General features: G+C 35.6%; 1 protein-coding gene across 2 annotated transcripts in view; it reads right to left on the reverse strand.

Annotated features, from left to right (window-relative positions):
• CCSER1 (coiled-coil serine rich protein 1) overlaps nucleotides 1-19,906 on the reverse strand; it is a 975,365-nt gene that overhangs the window by 785,898 nt on the left and 169,561 nt on the right. For both annotated transcript variants that reach the window (XM_040237849.1, XM_040237850.1), the window contains exons 2-3: nucleotides 9,384-10,745; nucleotides 4,028-4,212 (exon numbers count right to left, since the gene is read on the reverse strand). In XM_040237849.1, the coding sequence (XP_040093783.1) occupies nucleotides 4,028-4,212; nucleotides 9,384-10,704 (1,506 nt within the window). In that variant the 5' untranslated portion in view covers nucleotides 10,705-10,745. The remainder of the gene's footprint in view (nucleotides 1-4,027; nucleotides 4,213-9,383; nucleotides 10,746-19,906) is intronic.

Consider the following 19,906-nt stretch of genomic DNA (forward strand, 5'->3'; position numbering starts at 1 on the left):
ATACTGTCCATCAACATATCAAGAAATATTACCACATTTTAAGTCCAGAATAAATACTAAATTTTGTTTCTTTTTTGCATCCCTTACAGACAGTTATAGTCTAGACTTAGAGCAAGCATAGGTTGCCTTACAGGTGTTAACTTCATTATACAGAAATATCACAAGAAAGATGAAAAATTAAATTTCAATCTATCCCAGTCCCCTCAAAGCATGCAGAATTTATAGTTAAGAGAGCAAGGATCCAAATCTAAATTCTATCTCTGCCACTTACTGTGTTTCTGAGTAAGTTGCTTATCTTCTTACTGTCTTAGTTTCCTCTTTTGCAAAATGTGTTCAATAACAAATTAACTCAGTTCATAATATTGTGAGAATGGAATGTGATAATATATGTGAACCATTAAGAGTAATCCCTTCATTGAAGTAAGTATTGAAAATACATGTTACTACTATTTTTCTAAAAGGAAAGAATAACTGAGCTGTGGATGCATTCTCAAATACATATAATCACCTCAATTATTTTGGAAGAAGAATATAGAAAATATGTGCCATTTTTCACACAGAAAGCTATAATTTCCTAAATATATGTCACTTGTTTCACATATAGCTAAAATTACCTTTAAAAAGAAATCCTAGCATTCCTTCCTTATAATGCTAGGAGTTAAATAATACAATTTATGCAAGTTAATTAACTATTAAACTATAAATTAAAGATTGAGACAGTATTGCAAAGTCCTAATAAATAGTCATAAAGTAATTTTGATACATTTCATGCGCAAATTCCAGTGTGTCAGTATTTATTTCAACAAATCTTACCTGTGAATTCAGTGAATACGCACAATGGTTTAACCAAGTTTCTGTCCAATTGTCAGTTTTCCCCTATCATGACAATGGTGTAATCCTGACATCTAGTGGACAATCTACATCACTGCAGGTATACTTTTTGAAAATTTATAAAAAACCTCAAATAAAATAACAAAATCTTATTTTACATTTGACATTTAAAATTTTAAACCTTGAAAGCATATCTGAGAAGAATAATGATTTTGTGGTGTTACAAGGACAATAATATAAATGCATCAACAGCATTAAAAACATGATATAAAAACAATATGTAAAAGGCCCAACTTTGGGCGACGGTAATAAACAGTGCACACTTATTAATATAAATTCATTTCTACAAAGGGATAATAGAAATCTGGTGAGGAAAAATGTTTTGCAATAATTCACTGGCCATAAATTTTAATGTTGCATCAATTGGAAATCTATTTTAACATGTTCTTGTCTTTAGACAAAAAAATCAATTGCACTATTGCAATAATAATATAATATTTTCAATGCAAATGAAAGAAAGATGAATATAAAATAATGTACTATATCTATATACGCAAATACAAATACACACATAATCATTTTTTAGCATAATAGTAACAAGAAACCCATTACTATCGTTTTGTAGATACTGATCCATAAAATCTGGCCAAGCCTGGCCTCATGGCTAGAGCCTTTAACTTCAAGCACAATGGCTTTGCTATCATTCAAGGTTGTCTCAGTAACTTACTGCTTTTTCACATTGCAATCCTCAATGATGACCTGGTATTTTCATTTGAAACATAATTATCTAAATTATATACAGATATAAGTGATTTAGTTTTGAGCATTTTTCTCATATATCCATCAGTAAGTAGGTGAGACAGATCTTTTTTAAACACTAGAAATCAAAAACACCACTGAGAAAGGACACAATTGTGACAAAGAGAGCAAAGTGAATGCAAAAGGCAAGCCCATCCCAGAACTTTGTAAGGCCTGAGGTCTCACAGACCTTCTGGGCTGCAGTTCACTTGTCATCTTTTTCCACCCTAGCTGTACCCTGTGTTATGAGGGAGCCAATACAATTACCTCTAAGGCATTTCAGCTCACAAGTCCAGGTTCGCACCTTACCCTCCTACACACATCTCATTTCCACCCTCATGTGCAGGCTTCTAGTTTATACCAGGAATCTGGAGTCTCAGTCATCCAGAATGTGTTAAAGCTTTGGACGGGCATATCACCTTGACTCCCAAAGATCTTTACCCTATGTGGAAGGGGAACTGTATTAGGAAAGGGCAAAGTAGAATCCACTAAAGCGTCTGAGAGTAGCACTGGCATAGGTGTGCTTTAAACAGGACATTTTTTAGGTGGCTAGAGGGTGAAGAAATACTGTGAAATGATGTCAGAGCATGTTTCTTAGCTTGCATATCACAGGGTCTTGTTCTAGATTAAAAATATAGTATTTTCTGTGGAAGTAAGGAAGACAGGTTTTAAGGGTCGCTATCCTGCTGTTGCTTCTATTTGTCCTAAGAGTCTCAAGTGAAAACTTATCCTCTCTGACTTATAACAACAACCATGCAGACCAGGTTTCCCTTCGAAACATAGACTCTTCAATAAGTAGTGCAGGGAAAACTGGAAAGATACATGTAGAAGAATGAAATTAAAACATTCTCTAACACCACATACAAAAATAAACTCAAAATTGATTAAAGACCTACATATAAGACCAGATACTATAAAACTCCTAGAGTAAAATAGACAGAGTACTCTTTGACATACATTACAGAAATATCTTTTTGGATCTACCTCCTAGAGTAATTGAAATAAAAATGAAAATAAACAAATAGAACCTAATTAAATTTAAAAACTTTTGCACAGCCAGTGTTTTGCACAGTCAGTTGTGTCCAACTCTTTGCAACCCCATGGACTGTCCACGGAATTCTCCAGCCAAGACTTCTGGGATGGGTTACCATTCCCTTCTTCAGGGGATCTTCCCGACCTAGGGATCGAATCTGAGTCTCCTGTATTACAGGCAGATTCTTCACCCTCTGAGCCACCAGGGAAGGAAACCATAGACAAAACGAAAAAGCAACCTACAGACTGGGAAAAAATATTTGCATACGATGATATGGACAAGGGATTATTTTCCCAAACATAAAAAGAGTTCATATGGATGGCCAAGAAGCACATAAAAAGATGCTCAACATCACTAATTATTAGAGAAACACATATCAAAACCACAATGAAATATCACCACATACTGGTCAGAATGGCCATCATTGAAAAGTCTACATATAGTAATTGCCAGAGAAGGTGTGGAGAAAAGGAAAGCCTCTTACATTGTAGGTGGGAATGTCAGTTGGTATAGTCACTGTGGAAAATTACATGGAGGTTCCTCAGAAAATTAAAACTAGAAATACCATATGACACAGCAATTCCACCCCCATGCATATATCCAGAGAAAATTTCAATTTAAAAAGATACATGCAAGCCATGCTGCTATGAAGAGCACTATTTATGATAGTGCAGCACTATGATAGCCACGACATAGAAGCAACCTAAAGTTTTTCCACTGACAGATAAATGGATAAAGAAGATGTCGTGTGTGTGTTTGTGTGTGTGCATACATACATGTAATAGAATATTACTCAGCCATAAAAAATTAAATAATGCCATTTGCACCAATATGGATATACCTTGGGATTATCATGCTAAGTGAATGAAGTAAGTCAGATAGAGAAAGACAAATATCATATGATATCACTTATATGTATAATCTAAAAAAAATGATATAAATGAACTTATTTATAAAACAGAAAAGGACCCACAGACACAGAATACAAACTTATGGTTACCAAAGGAGAAAGTGGTAGAGAGGAGGTAAATTAGGCATTCTGGAGTAATATATTCCCAATACTACATGTAAAGTATATAAATAAGGAGTTACTGTATAGTACAATAAACCATATTAATATGTTGTAATAATCTATACTGGAAAAAATCTGAAAAAGTATAAATATATATATGTATATGTGCATATATATATATTTATTTTGTAAATTAACTATATTTCAATTTTTAAAAATGGTTTAAAAAAAGAAACAACAAAAATATGAGGTGCCTATTCTTCAATCTGTTTGTTTTCATTTTGCAAGAGGCATAAACATCCCAGTAATATATGGGATTATTTTATTATACACAAGCATAGGTATATACTTACCATGCTGTTCATTTTTGAAGATGATGAACTTGCTCTTTGCTTCCTTAGACTATTAACTTCTTCTACATTTCCATCTTTTGGTTTCAAAATCATCCTGCTGCTCCCTGCAGTTCCTTCTGATGAGGATCGCAGTCGCCTCTCTATAAATCTTCCTTCACGGTATGGACTGAGGCTACTGGCAAGAACTATTTAAACATAAATAAACAAAAATTAATATAAATGCTTAAATGTATTTTTATAAAAGTTCCACTGAAAGTAAAAGGGAAACTCTTAGTGCCATTCAATAATTCTCAATCACAGAAAACGTTTTGAATTAGTAGTAGTAGCTTACTTAATTATGTAAACCACTTTATAGCCCCCATATTTTGGAGTCATCCTTGACTTCTTCATACCTCACATAAATCATATTAACAAATCCTGTCCTTATCACCTTCAAATCATATACAGAATCTGATCATTTCTCACTATCTCCCCCACTAACATGCTGGCACAAACTCCATCAGTGCTTGCCTTGCTTACTGCAATACTTCTAAACAGTCTCTGGCCTCTCCCTAGTCCCACCTGCTTCTCTCTGATCAACACACTATCTATTTTCTACATGATAATCAGAATGATACACTTAAGTGAGACTGATCATGATAATTCCTCTAATCAGAAAGCTGGTATGATTCCAATGGGCTACTGAGTTCCTCATGATATGACCTTACTCTCCTCACTGGTCACTTGTTAATCATATCATATCTATACCCTCATCTTCTACTACCCCCCACTCCTGGACCTCTCACTGTTTCTAGAACACTGTAGGCATGCTCCAGCCTCAGATCTTTACCCCATAGCCTTTGCACTGATATACTTTTCTTGAATGTCTCTATGGCTTATTCCCTAATTTTTTCCAATATGTTACTTTGAGTAATACCTATTCACTATACTTAAAATGAAAACTAAAACAAGAAACTATCAGAAAAAGAAATTAATAAAGAAAACAATTACATCTACAATTGCATCAAAAGAATAAAATACCTAGGAATAAACTTAACCCAGGAGGTGAAAAACATATACACTGAAAACTAGAAAAGACACTGATGAAAGAAAATGATGAAAATAAAAATAGAGTTGTTTGATGTTCACAAATTGGAAGAACTGATATTTTTAAGAAGTCTGTACTACCCAAAGGGTCCCACAGATTTGATGTAATCCCCCATCAAAAATCATGATGACATTTTTCACAATCCTAAAATTTGTATGGAACCACAGATAACTCTAGATAGCCAAAGCAATCTTGAGAAAGAAAAACAAAGCTGGAGAAATTACAAGTCCTGGTTTCAAACTATGTTACAAAGCTATAGTAATCAAAACAGTATGGTATTGGCATAGAAACAGACAGCTTAATGGAACAAAACAGAGAGCAAAGAAATAACCGATTAATATATGACAACTAACTTTTGACAAACAGTCCAATAATATATAATGAGGAAAAGACAGTCTCTTCAACAGAAAAATGTTGGGGAAAATGAACAGTCATGTGCAAAAAGATGAAACTGGAATCTTACACCACACACCAAAATCAATTCAAAACTTATTAATGACTTGAAAGTTAAAACCAGAAACTGTAAACCTCCTAGAAGTAAACATGGGAATAAGCTCTTTAACGTTGATCTTGATAATGATGCTTTGGATTACATATCAAAAACAAAGAAAATAAAAGCAAAAACAAACAAGTAGGAATATTTCAAACAAAAAAGTTTCTACACAGAAAAGCAAACAATCAAGAAAAAATAGAAAAAGAAACAAAGACAACCAACTGGATGGGAGAAAATATGTGCAAATCATACATCCTATAAGGGGTTAATAGCCAAATATACAAGAAAATCATTTAACTTAATAACAACAAAAAATAGGCAAAGGACATAAGTAAACATTTTTTTTTTTCCAAATAAGACATACAAATGGCCAACAGGTACATGAAGAAAAGAGCCCAACATTCTTAATCATCTCTGAGGTGCAAATCAAAACCCCAATGAGATGTTACCTCATTTTTGTTAAGATGGCTATTATCAAAGAGTCCAAAAGAGAACAAGCATTTTTGAGGATGTGGAGAAAAGGGAACCCTCGTGCACTGTTGGTGGAAACATACACTGGTGCAGTCACTCTGGAAAACAGTATGGAGGTTCTTCAAGAAATTAAAAACAGAGCTACCATATGAGCCAGCAACCTTACTTCTGGTAATCTACCTACAGTCAACAAAATCATCACCACAAAGAGATCTCTGTACTCACACATTCACAGCAGTACTATGCACAATATGACCAATACTGCATGGGGTCACTTATATATGGAATCTTTTTTTCAGCGCTGAACTCATAAAAACAGCAGAGAAGTGGCTGTTGGGGGGATAGGAAGTAGGGGAAATAGAGAAAGACTGGCAAAAGAGTACAAACTTTCAATTATAAGATAAAAATCTGAGGATCTTAATAACTTGAGGGAGGGGATCCTTTCAAATGTACAGATATATAAAAAAATCACTTTGTTCACTTTAATAATTTATTTGTCAATTATATATCAATGAAGCTTAAAAAAATGCAAACTACAATCCCACTCCCCACATCCTAATCTTTTATTCTGCTTTAAACCCATCCTCAGCAGTTATCATCATCTGACATTTATTTATTTATATGTTAACTGTCTGAGTATTCCCACTGCACGGTAAGCTTCATGAAGGCAGGAGTTTGTTTTGTTCATTTCTATATCCTTAATGCCTAAAAACAGTACCAAAACAAATATCTGTAAATGAGTGAAACTGATTTGTTCAGGCTCATCTATGGGTTTAAAGACTTTTGGCTAGTACCTATTAAGTCAACATATGCCTGTTCTTTTTAGAAAATTTTTACTCTAATAAATAAAGGTTAAATTGCCAGAGAGCTAACATCTCATGAACAATTCTGATATGAATGTACACCTAACACATTCATATATTTGTTAATTACTTTTTAAAACGTATGCATAATAAATACAGAATAAGCTGCTGCTGCTGATGATGCTAAGTCACTTCAGTCGTGTCCGACTCTGTGTGACCCCATAGACGGCAGCCCACTAGGCTTCCCAGTCCCTGGGATTCTCCAGGCAAGAATACTGGAGTGCGTTGCCATTTCCTTCTCCAATGCTAGTGTTATGAAATTAAGCAACTCTTTCTTCTACAAAATGTCTTTAAGAGCTTTAAACTTCCAAATTATAAAATCTTTATGAACGGCAGATGAATATCTACCATTGATGCAAATGAAAGGTAGTATGAAACCAACTTTTCCTTTTTTACATTACCAGCTTATTTGCCTATCTCTTTCTATTTTACAAACTATAGGTAATATGAATAATCACCTAATGTCCAGGAACACGCATCATGGTGTCAAATTCAGTGAAATTAATTTAATGTATTAAATGGCTTGGAATTAGGATCTCAGTCACCAGATTAATAGCCAGCAAGATAACTGTTGGTCATTACCTAGTTTCCATAGAGATAATATTTACTTTATACAGTTTGACATTGAGGCAACTCATCATTTCTAAATAAGAATTAACCAGGGTAAATATACTTTTACCCTTTTGCATGTTATTTCTTTTAAGAACTGCCTACATTCCAATCTGAGGTCCACCGTTTGCTGAGTATGATTTTATAAGGTTATTTAACTTAATCCTAAACTTTAGTTACTAAATTCCACATTAATTTTTGGTTAGTATTAAATGAAACAATGCATGGAAACTGCTTAGCTTATCACATTTTGAGGCACATCAGTATCATCATCATTATCATTCTTATAATTACATTATAATTAAAGAATTAAGCAAGTATCACCAAAAATACAAACAAGGCTACCAAGATCAAAAATTGAAAAAAGTAGGCAGATGTGTAAAAAGGATCTTGTATCTAATGTGAAAAAATATTAAAACAATTAGAAAATTAATTCATGACTTTAAAACTTTAAAATTGCTATATTCATGGAGAGACTAAATAAGTCAGATAAGCTTATAATTTTTGATATTATATAATACATAACTTCACTGATCACAAATTTTATTTAACATTTTCATATTATTCCTAATGTTTTCAAAAGAGGCTGGGTCATGTTATGTACTACAACCTAGTCACTAGGAGGACTGATCTTTGGATTTAAATAGTTTAATCTAGCTATGCCACTAGCCAGTTGTATAATCCCTCAGTCTCAGTTTTCTTATGTGTAAAATGGGGAACATACTAGTTAGTACCTATCTCATAGAAATTATATCATAAAAATTACTCATGAACTTAGTGGCTTTGGACACATTACTTAACCTATCTGTGCTCCCAATTATCTTCCTGTACAATGAGTTACAATAATAGTAATGATTTCAATCACTTCCAGAGTCAATAAATTAATGTATCCAAAGAGACAGAAGAGTAAATGGGACATATTGTTGAGAGAACAGTAAATGGGACTTACTGTTGAAAGAACTATTAGAGTGAATGAAAGTGAAAGTGAAGGCGCTCAGTCTTGTCTGACTCTTTACGACCCCATAGATTGCAGCCTACAGAATTTTCCAGGCAAGAGTACTGGAGTGGGTTGCCATTTCCTTCTCCAGTCCAGGCAAGAGTATTGGAGTGGGTTGCCATTTCCTTCAGGGGATCTTCCTGACCCAGGGATCAAACCTGGGTCTCCAGCATTGCACACAGAGGCTTTACCTCTGTGCCACCAGGGAAGCCCTATTAATGTGAATAGTAGCAGCAAAAGCAGCAGCAGTAGTGGTAGTAGTAGTAATCACAGTGGAAAACAAGGAATAAAAAATAATGAATACAGCCCATCAACAATTTTCTTGAACTGAATTTTATACTGAAAAACAAAGTTTTTCTGTTAAATAACAGACTGCATTAAATCAACCTTCCCTCTCACTTTTTTGTGCCAAAACATGGATCCTATCTAATAATAAAAAGCTTTGCTAAAATACAAATAAAATTTATACAAATTTATTTTATAATGGTTATTATTTAACTAAGATATACCAACATTCTATCATTAACTATAAAAGATACTCATTATTTTAGATAAAGCCATATTGTAAATAAAATTAATTTCCTTCCACTTTCTTCTGAAGCTCAGAATCTTAATAGCACAACTAAAAAAAATGAGTAATATGGCTGAATTACATTTCAGTATGATACAAATGAAGTTAAGTACAGAAATGATTTAAAGCAAATTATAAATAGGAAAAAATAGTAGAGAGTGAAAACTAAGGAAAACATAGTTCCCATTCATGAGATAGAATAAGAAAATTGACTATAGGAAAATTATACTTCATATCATTTATTATAGAGAGAAAATCAGCATACCTTTGGCAGGATTTGCATCATATCCGTACGAAGTTTTGTTTAAAACGTGATGATCACCAGAAGAGGGTATTATCCTTGAATCTGAAATAGGATGGATCCCTTTCACACGTTCAGCTATTGCTTTATGGTGCTCATAAAATCCAAATTTCCTTGGGGAGCTTGTTGCCAACACTGTTTCACCATTTTGTATTACCATATGCTCTTCTCTTGTATCTGTTGAGAGGTGAGTCTCTGAGTCACGCCCATTCATAACAGGCAGTTCAGTGATTTGCAGTAACACTTCCTTCTGGTTAGCAGCAGAGGTTTCCGATAAAGATTTCGATTCAGTGCTACATCGACCTTCTAATCTGTATTTCCCAGGAGACACAATCGCACAGGGAACAGTTCCCCTAAGGTCTCTTGTTGTCTTTGTAACAGCAGCAGGATTGGGAGAAATCTGAGAGGTAGAATCATTGTGGCCAAGGTTGTCACAGTGGGATGCCACACTTCCACTTTTAGGAAATGCATCCACTTCAGACACAGAATCTTCAGTCAAGGTTAAGAACTCTGAAGGTGTCTGAGCTGTAGTAAGATCAGCAGAAAGCAATGGAGATTGTAAAGAGCTACCTGCCCGTTCTGTTACATCCACAGAACAAGATGGAGAACCTCTTACTAATACAGGTTCCCGTTCTTGGTACTGTGTAATTTCCAATGAGAATTCAGATTGCTGTACCAGTGAAATAGATTGGCTCTGTGAAACTGGCTTAGAAAATTTATAGTGAGATGAGAAAGATTTAGTAAGAAGCTTCTTTGTTGACTGCTTAACAGAACGGCGAGTTTGTTCTTCTGTGAACCCAGAATCATCCCCCTCACTTTTCCCAGAACTTAGGCAATTTATGAAGACATTCTTGTTAGTCGAGTGTTCTTTTTCCCTTTCAAAATCCTCTGTCAAAGATCTTGTTATCTTCTTATTTCGGGAACTGCTAAAACCAACAGAATGTCTTCCCCTGGCTTTAGTATGTTCTTCCAAACTCAGTTTTTGCATACTGCTCTGACCAGGTTGAGCACCATTTGAAATACTAAGGTTCTGGTTGGTAGGTTCTTGCTTAGGTTCACTCCCCTTCTTATGGTGAAAGCTGATGGATGGTGTACGGAAGAGGCTTCTGCGTTTACCTGTACTACCTGAGCTTGAGTTAGTGCTGGAAGGAGAGGAACTGTGGACACCAACTGTATTACTGGAGGAGGGTGAAGAAGGAAGAGAATCGTGTTTTCTGCTAATACTCCTTCTGAATATTGGCAACCGGGAGACCAGAGTAGATCGTCTTGATCCGGAGTCCCCCATTGGGACTCCAAGGCTTGTGCTGTGATAGCTAATTTAATAACCTGAGAAAAGTTAAAACAAACAGAATAAATTAAGAGAATTCAATTATAATTATGACATTTTAAAACAAAATATTGTTTTCTCATTCATGACACAAAATTTGTGCTACACTAAAATAATAAATATTACAATGCTGATACTTAAGGAATTCTCTGAATCTCTATGTAGCAAAATATCCAATAATTTGTAGGGAAATTTTATACTGGTGCAAAAACTTCACAATGACCAAGAATAATTAAAGTCTATTCAAAAGAGTACTGTATTACAAGACTTAACATTATTCAAGACCCAGCCTTACTATTCACCCTGGTTCTGTGACTTGGTAAATTATTTAATCTTAACTTTTAATGTTTCTTTATTTAGATTTAGTAGGCATGTGACAGGCATGATCACTGTCTTCTGAGTAAAATCCCCCACCACTGCCTGTTGGCCAGCACCAGATAAACCACAGGACTCAACAAGTAACTGACCCAAGCTTAACAGAATCACAGACCAGACTAAGGCATGACCTGATCCTAGAATCTCCACTCAAAGAAAAACCAACTGAGACATATTCTTCCTCTTGGAGTTTGATTTAGGGAGTTTACAGATAATCAGTCCACTGGCAGAGGAAAGTAAACCACATCATAAAGGATCTAGAGAAGAGTTACACACAAGATTAAGTTATGAGGAAACCACTGTTATGAGTTAAAGAAAAGATGAATCTTTGAAAGTTAATTCAACTGGTAATGCTGAGTAAGCCTACATACAGAGAAAAGTAGAAACACAGAAAATGTATAAACAAGAGTAATGTCAGAGTACTGATGATGCAGACAAGAGAAAGAAGAGGAAGAAAAGGTGGCTGCTGCAGTTTATCACCTGTCATGCACCAAGTACTTGAAATAGATTATCGTTTTTTAATGCTTATAACTACGGAAGTAGCGCTTACTCTGGTCACTTTACAGCTGAAAGGTAAGTTGCCTATGTCACTCAGCTGATAAGTAGTAAAGCAGGACTAGAAAGCAAAGCCATCTCTAACCACAGGGTCAGTTCATAATCAGCATGATATACACTGCTTTCATGAAAGTAAAAAGCCAAAAGCATTTGCTGCAGAAGGCCCATTATGTCACTATTCAAAAATTCCTAGTTGTATGGTAGATCTTTCTCTTACAGTGACTACTATTTTTCTTCACTACTGTTTTTCTTTCCCTTTCATAATGTGACATTATTTGGTTTCTACTTTGTTTTGTTTTACTGTGATTCTAAATTTCAGTTAATTCCTTAACCATAATGTGTACAACCCTGCTTTGTCAATTTGAATCATACTGTTTCACTTTGCTGTTTATCACAACCTAAACAAACAATAATAAATACTACATAAAATGACAAGCCCTCCACTTTATCATCCTTACAGCTACAAAACTGATCAAGTATATACTTTCATGGCCTTGAAGAAGTGTATGAAAAAAAGAGAAAATCTGTTCTCTGTCAGATACGCATTCTTAAATATTTGATATCTTGTTCTAAATGATATAAAGTCAATTTGCCCTCCATGATTTTTATCGGATGGTCTTTAACTGCACTCACTAAATGTGAATTTAACTCAAACTATGTGAAAACTGCTTCTAAAACATTTAAGTATTCTTGCAAGGCTTTGGCTGAAGAAACCTTAAAATACAAAGACATTTTCATTTGCGAGGTCTTCAACATATTAAAACTGTCTCATTTTCCTCTCAGCTTATATATTCTGAAACGGATGTAAAAAATAACACAATTTTTGTACATTTTCACTGTTAATAATGCTGTAATGAATATCATTCTCAGCTGTGTTTTTTTATTTATATGCAAGATTTATTTCCATTCAATGCCCAGTGGATAACTTTGCTCTAATTAGAGCATTATCACCCATAATGATTTGCAGCTGGTGGTGAACCTAGGGATTTCAATGCTTTAATGTCAAGATATTTACCATTATGTTTCAAATATCTTCAGAATTCATATATATTAAAAAGTTTCTTAATCATTTCTCAGTAATTTGTGCAGTTCTATCAGGATTAAAAATAAAAGAGTGAATAAATACCATATCTCTTAGGCAAGAATTCAAATGATTTAATAATGAAAAACTTTCAGAAAAAAAGAATTACAACAAATACACCTCCTTCTAAATTCTTAATGAAAATAACCAGTCTTCCATTTACTATATATATATATATATATGTTACTAATAGACCTACTATTATATAAAGATCAATTATATTCTTTGCAGCCAAGATAGAGAAGCTCTATACAGTCAGCAAAAACAAGACCGGAAACTGACTGTGGATCAGATCATGAACTTATTGCCAAATAAAGACTGAAATTGAAGAAAGTAGGGAAAACCATTAGACCATTCAGGTACGACCTAAATCAAATCCCTTATGATTATACAGTGGAAGTGAGAAATAGATTTAAGGGACTAGATCTGATAGATAGAGTGCCTGATGAACTATGGACGGAGGTTTGTGACATTATATAGGAGACAGGGATCAAGACCATCCCCATGGAAAAGAAATGCAAAAAAGCAAAATGGCTGTCTGGGGAGGGCTTACAAATAGCTGTGAAAAGAAGAGAAGTGAAAAGCAAAGGAAAAAAGGAAAGATATAACCATCTGAATGCAGAGTTCCAAAGAATAGCAAGAAGAGATAAGAAAGCCTTCCTCAGCGATCAATGCAAAGAAATAGAGGAAAACAACAGAATGGGAAAGAATAGAGATCTCTTTAAGAAAATTCAAGATACCAAGGGAACATTTTATGCAAAGATAGGCTCAATAAAGGACAGAAATGGTATGGACCTAACAGAAGCAGAAGATATTAAGAAGAGGTGGCAAGAATACAGAGGAGAACTGTACAAAAAAGATCTTCATGACCAAGATAATCACGATGGTGTGATCACTTACCTAGAGCCAGACATCTTGGAATGTAAAGTCAAGTGGGCCTTAGCATCACTACGAACAAAGCTAGTGGAGGTGATGGAATTCCAGTTGAGCTATTTCAAGTCCTGAAAGATGATACTTTGAAAGTGCTGCACTCAATATAACAGTAAATTTGGAAAACTCAGCAGTGGCCAAAGGACAAGAAAAGATCAGTTTTCATTCCAATTCCAAAGAAAGGCAATGCCAAAGAAAGCTCAAACTACTGCACAATTGCACTCATCTCACACACTAGTAAAGTAATGCTCAAAATTCTCCAAGCCAGGCTTCAGCTATATGTGAACCATAAACTTCCAGATGTTCAAGCTGGTTTCAGAAAAGGCAGAGGAACCAGAGATCAAATTGCCAACATCTGCTGGATCATGGAAAAAGCAAGAGAGTTCCAGAAAAACATCTATTTCTGCTTTATTGACTATGCCAAAGCCTTTGACTGTGTGGATCACAATAAACTGTGGAAAATTCTTCAAGAGATGGGAATACCAGACCACCTGACCTGCCTCCTGAGAAATCTGTATGTCCATCAAGAAGCAACAGTTAGAACTGGACATGGAAAAACAGACTGGTTCCAAATCGGGAAAGGCATACCTCAAGGCTGTATATTGTCATCCTGCATAAATAACTTGTATGCAGAGTACATCATGAGAAATGTTGGAATGGATGAAGCACAAGTGGAATGAAGATTGCTGGGAGAAATATCAATAACCTCAGATATGCAGATGACACCACACTTATGGCAGAAAGCAAAGAAGAACTAAAGAGCCTCTTGATGAAAGTGAAAGAGGAGAGTGAAAAAGTTGGCTTAAGGCTCAACATTCAGAAAACGAAGATCATGGCATCTGGTCCCAACACTTCATGGGAAATAGGGGGCAAACAATGGAAACAGTGTCAGACTTTATTTTTGGGGCTTCAAAATCACTGCAGATGGTGATTGCAGCCATGAAATTAAAAGACGCTTACTCCTTGGAAGGCAAGTTATGACCAACCTGGAGAGCATACTGAAAAGCAGAGACATTACTTTGCCAACAAAGGTCCATCTAGTCAAGGCTATGGTTTTTCCTGTGGTCATGTATGGATGTGAGAGTTGGACTATAAAGAAAGCTGAGAGCCGAAGAATTGATGCTTTTGAACTGTGGTGTTGGAGAAGACTCTTGAGAGTCCCTTGGACTGCAAGGAGATCCAACCAGTCCATTCTGAAGGAGATCAGTCCTGGGTGTTCATTGGAAGGACTGATGCTAAAGCTGAAATTCCAATACCTTGGCCACCTCATGCGAAGAGCTGACTCATTGGAAAAGACTCTGATGCTGGGAAGGATTGGAGGCAGGAGGAGAAGGGGATGACAGAGGATGAGATGGCTGGATAGTATCACCAACTCGATAGACATGAGTTTGAGTGAACTCCAGGAGTTGGTGATGGACAGGGCGGCCTGGCATGCTGCAATTCATGGGGTCGCAAAGAGTCGTACACGTCTGAGTGACTGAACTGAACTGAACTGAATGCTGCTGCTGCTAAGTCGCTTCAGTCGTGTCCGACTCTGTGGGACCCCATAGACTGCAGCCCACCAGGCTCCCCTGTCCCTGGGATTCTCCAGGCAAGAACACTGGAGTGGGTTGCCATTGGCTTCTCCGGTGAACTGAACTGAATAGATCTACACTAATTTCTTTGTGTGAAAACATCATAGACATACAGAGATATTTATACATTGAATGAGATGACATGGAGTGATACAAAATATATTAGAGATAAAAATATTTTATGTTTCCCTTTATCTGCTGATAGTCACTTAAATGAAGTTCCTCATTCCAGCTAAACTGGAGAAAGACAAAACTATCTGTAAGGTTGGGATTATCCATACTCTTTAAAAAGACTCTTTAAAGTCTGGATGCTATCTATGTCTCCAGATTCATTATTTCCGTCCTCATATTTCATTATCCATTTGCACTGATCACTACTTGCCATTTTCTGTTCACTTTCACCATCAAGACATTTGCAGATGTGGCTCCATCTACTTCCAATGTCCATTGAGTAACTCTGATAGTAAAATTTCTATTTCTGCAACATGGTCCCTCCCAGAATGTCATCTCTGACCCCTACCTTTATGTTGTCTTTCATTTCGGACTTAGTACTTCTCTTAAATGCATCCTCAAGGTTTAAGTTTCATAGCAAACATCTGCTTATTTATCTAACTTCACTATTTTACCTTAGGTTTCTTAATGGCAAAGGCCACTTCTGCTTCGAGACCCCAGTGCCTAATAGACAATCAATGCCTACAGAGTCAATGGATGTCATAAAGCAAAATTTTAACTTGAACACATCAGTATCTCAAACATAAACAAGCATATTTTCTCTCTCACTACCAAAAATAAATGCTACCATTTTGAGTTTAATTATGTTGAATTCCAACTTTCAGAGTCATGAATTAGTTTGAAAGCCTTTCAAACTGTAAAATCAATGATCTACATTTTGCTTACATTTGAAGATAATGCTAACAAGCTGAATAACACATCATTAAATCAACTTTGACTTTTCATGAAAGACAAATACAACAAAGACAAATACATGGTAATTTTATTTTTACTATAAATTTACTACAATTATCACTATTTTAATTCTTTAGCAAATCTTGCACATATTTTCATATGTTTTTATAAATTTCCAAATCAGACAAAATATATTTTCTCAATTCTCATCTAATGTGCCTTAGCTTAGAAATCATAGTCACTTTAATCATAATAGGTTTAAAAAATATATAGGTTGAATTAGACCTGCTCATTGTCCAGGGACCTTTATTATCATAAACATTTTCTTTGAAAATATAAATTCTTCATGTAAGATTATCTTCTAAATATACTTCTAATGCTGTCTAAGGAGAAGGCAATGGCACCCCACTCCAGGACTCTTGCCTGGAAAATCCCATGGACGGAGGAGCCTGGTAGGCTGCAGTCCATGGGGTCGCTAAGAGTCGGACACGACTGAGCAACTTCACTTTCACTTTTCACTTTCATACATTGGAGAAGGCAATGGCAACCCACTCCAGTGTTCTTTCCTGGAGAATCCCAGAGACGGGGGAGCCTGGTGGGCTGCCATCTCTGGGGTCGCACAGAGTCGGACACAACTGAAGCAACTTAGCAGTAGCAGCAATGCTGTCTAAATAAACAAGTTACCCTGATGTATAAAAACACTACCTCCAAAAGTGCAGACTGACTATATTAAAAGTGGTATGAAACTCAGTTCTACCTCAACTGAAGAAATAATATCCTTTGTTCTTGAGCACCACAATTTAACAAAAAGCTCCCAGAAAGTACTTTATTCAGTGATCTCTACAAACTTAGCAAATACTATCATTACCCTAAATAAAGCACAACTTACATGGTTGATCTATTTCTAATAAACTGGAGCTAAATTTCTTATTTAGCATGGTTGAGAAGGATGTGAATTCCATTTCAAGAGGTTATAGAAATCATTAATATATTACCTATTTAAAATTAGAGTTAAAGCAAAATACATTAAAAAATAAGATATGCTGAAAAATTATACTTTCTTCCATAATTCCAAAGGCATTAACCAAAGACATAAAATAACCTTCTAAGTTTTCATAGCTATCACCTTGGAACCTGGGTGCCATATGCACAAACAGGTATGCCTATCTGTGCAAGTAAAAGAAATAGAACAAAATACCCTTCATCTTTTTTTTTCCTGTAATTTTCTATTTTCCTAGAATTTAGACAGTCCTAATATTATTCAACTATGAGCCAAAGATGATGAAGGGACCCAAAGTCCCACATCTGAGATAGCACCAAGTATCCTTTTTCTCTCTCCCAAACTAGTAGTATATTACTGCAAAAGCAAGACTACACAAACAAAGAACCTTTTATACAGACATATGGTCAGCATAACAAAATGGGTTTCTAATCCAAGGTCTGCCACTTACTAGTAGTGAGAACTAGAACATAGATAATAATTATTGCATGGTGATTCGTCTTCAAGGATGGAAGGTATAACAACAGAAAAACACATAACGCTCTGCTTGGTACAGAGTAAATTTGGACTTTCTTTTTTTAATGAAATGCATCCAAGCAAGTGGTACATGAAAGTACAGCACATAGAGTAATTATGAAAATGAGCTAGTTATCAAAATCTACCCCAATTACTCAATTTTAAAAACCATCTAAAAATCCAGGGGGAAGTGTATAAATCAAGGTCAGTATTCTTACCCCTTGTGATACACCTTCCTAAAGTATACATTTTTATTACAATTTAAAAATAAAACCAATATTTGAAATGTGTGTGGGGAATGTTACATAAGTTAAGTACGATCCTAGCTCTATCTTTTCTCAGAAAGGATATCAGAAAATAACCAGGTAGAGCCTAAATGACCACACTTAAAAGAAATCAATGATACATGGTGAAAATGGAAAAAAAAGAATATTCACAGAAGTCAAATACTCACTAGGCAAAAAGTCTCAACATTAAGAAAACAATGACAGAAAACAAATCATATGTAAATATATGAAAGGACACATCAATTTTCACCAAAATTAAATATATAATAGCTTGAATAAATTTCCAAGTCAATCTTATCTAATGATGTTATTTTGGTGCACATTTAAATGAGGCCTGATAGGTGTTATGGCTTAGCTGAACAGGCCTCCAGCTCAGATTCTGTTACAAAGTTCATGCAATACAGTATACTAACACATATATATGGAATTTAGAAAGATGGCAATGATGACCCTATATGCAGGACAGCAAAAAAGACACAGATGTGTATAGCAGACTTTTGGACTCAGAGGGAGAGGGTGAGATGATTTGGGAGAATGGCATTGAAACATGTATAATATCATGTAAGAATAGAATTGCCAGTCTATGTCCAATGCAGGATACGGCACACTTGGGGCTGGTACACGGGGATGACCCAGAGAGATGTTGTGGGGAGGGGGGTGGGAGGGGGGTTCATGTTTGGGAACGCATGTACACCCGTGGTGGATTCATGTCAATGTATGGCAAAACCAATACAGAATTGTAAAGTAAAATAAAAAATAAATAAATAAATAAAAAGTTCATACAATTTACATCTCAATCTTTTTCCTTAATTGAAAGAGAGTTGATTTTCAATATTGTGTTAGTTTCAGTTGTACAGTAAAGTAATGCAAAGAAACTCACATTTATGTATACATTATTACAAGATACTAAATTATTACAAGATACTGAATATCATTCCCTATGTTTTACAGTAAGTCTCCATCTATTTTATATCTAGTAGTGTGTATCTGTTAATCTCATACTCCTAATTTTACTTTAACCATGGTGTAATCTATTTTTAAATGTACTTCTTAAAGTTCAACATTCAGAAAACAAAGATCATGGCATCTGGTCCCATCACTTCATGGGAAATAGATGGGCAAACAGTGGAAACAGTGTCAGACTTTATTTTGGGGGGCTCCAAAATCACTACAGATGGTGATTGCAGCCATGAAATTAAAAGACGCTTACTCCTTGGAAGGAAAGTTATGACCAACATAGATAGCATATTTAAAAGCAGAGACATTACTTTGCCGACAAAGGTCTGTCTAGTCAAGGCTATGGTTTTTCCAGTAGTCATGTATGGATATGAGAGTTGGACTGTGAAGAAAGCTGAGCACCGAAGAACTGATGCTTTTGAACTGTGTTGTTGGAGAAGACTCTTGAGAGTCCCTTGGACTGCAAGGAGATCCAACCAGTCCATTCTGAAGGAGATCAGTCCTGGGTGTTCTTTGGAAGGAACGATGCTAAAGCTGAAACTCCAGTACTTTGGCCACCTCATGTGAAGAGTTGACTCACTGGAAAAGACTCTGATGCTGGGAGGGATTGGGGGCAGGAGGAAAGGGGACGACAGAGGATGAGATGGCTGGATGGCATCACTGACTCTATGGACATGGGTTTGGGTGAACTCTGGGAGTTGGTGATGACAGGGAGGCCTGGCGTGCTGCGATTCATGGGGTCGTAAAGAGTCAGACACAACTGAGCAACTGAACTAAACTGAACTGAACTGAAAATGTTTAATTATTATTATTTTTAATGAATGGGGAACTAATGCAGGTTTCTGGGACACGTAAATCCTCATACACATGGACAAGGGCCACTACAACCAGCAGGGATGGTGAGGACAATACAAGATACATTGAAAGGATGAGGAATCAGAACCAAATGAGTTATTTGACTGGTCACAGGGAAGAGAAT

Source organism: Oryx dammah, unplaced genomic scaffold, assembly GCF_014754425.2.
Source record: "Oryx dammah isolate SB20612 unplaced genomic scaffold, SCBI_Odam_1.1 HiC_scaffold_3, whole genome shotgun sequence".
Taxonomy (NCBI): Eukaryota; Metazoa; Chordata; class Mammalia; order Artiodactyla; family Bovidae; genus Oryx; species Oryx dammah.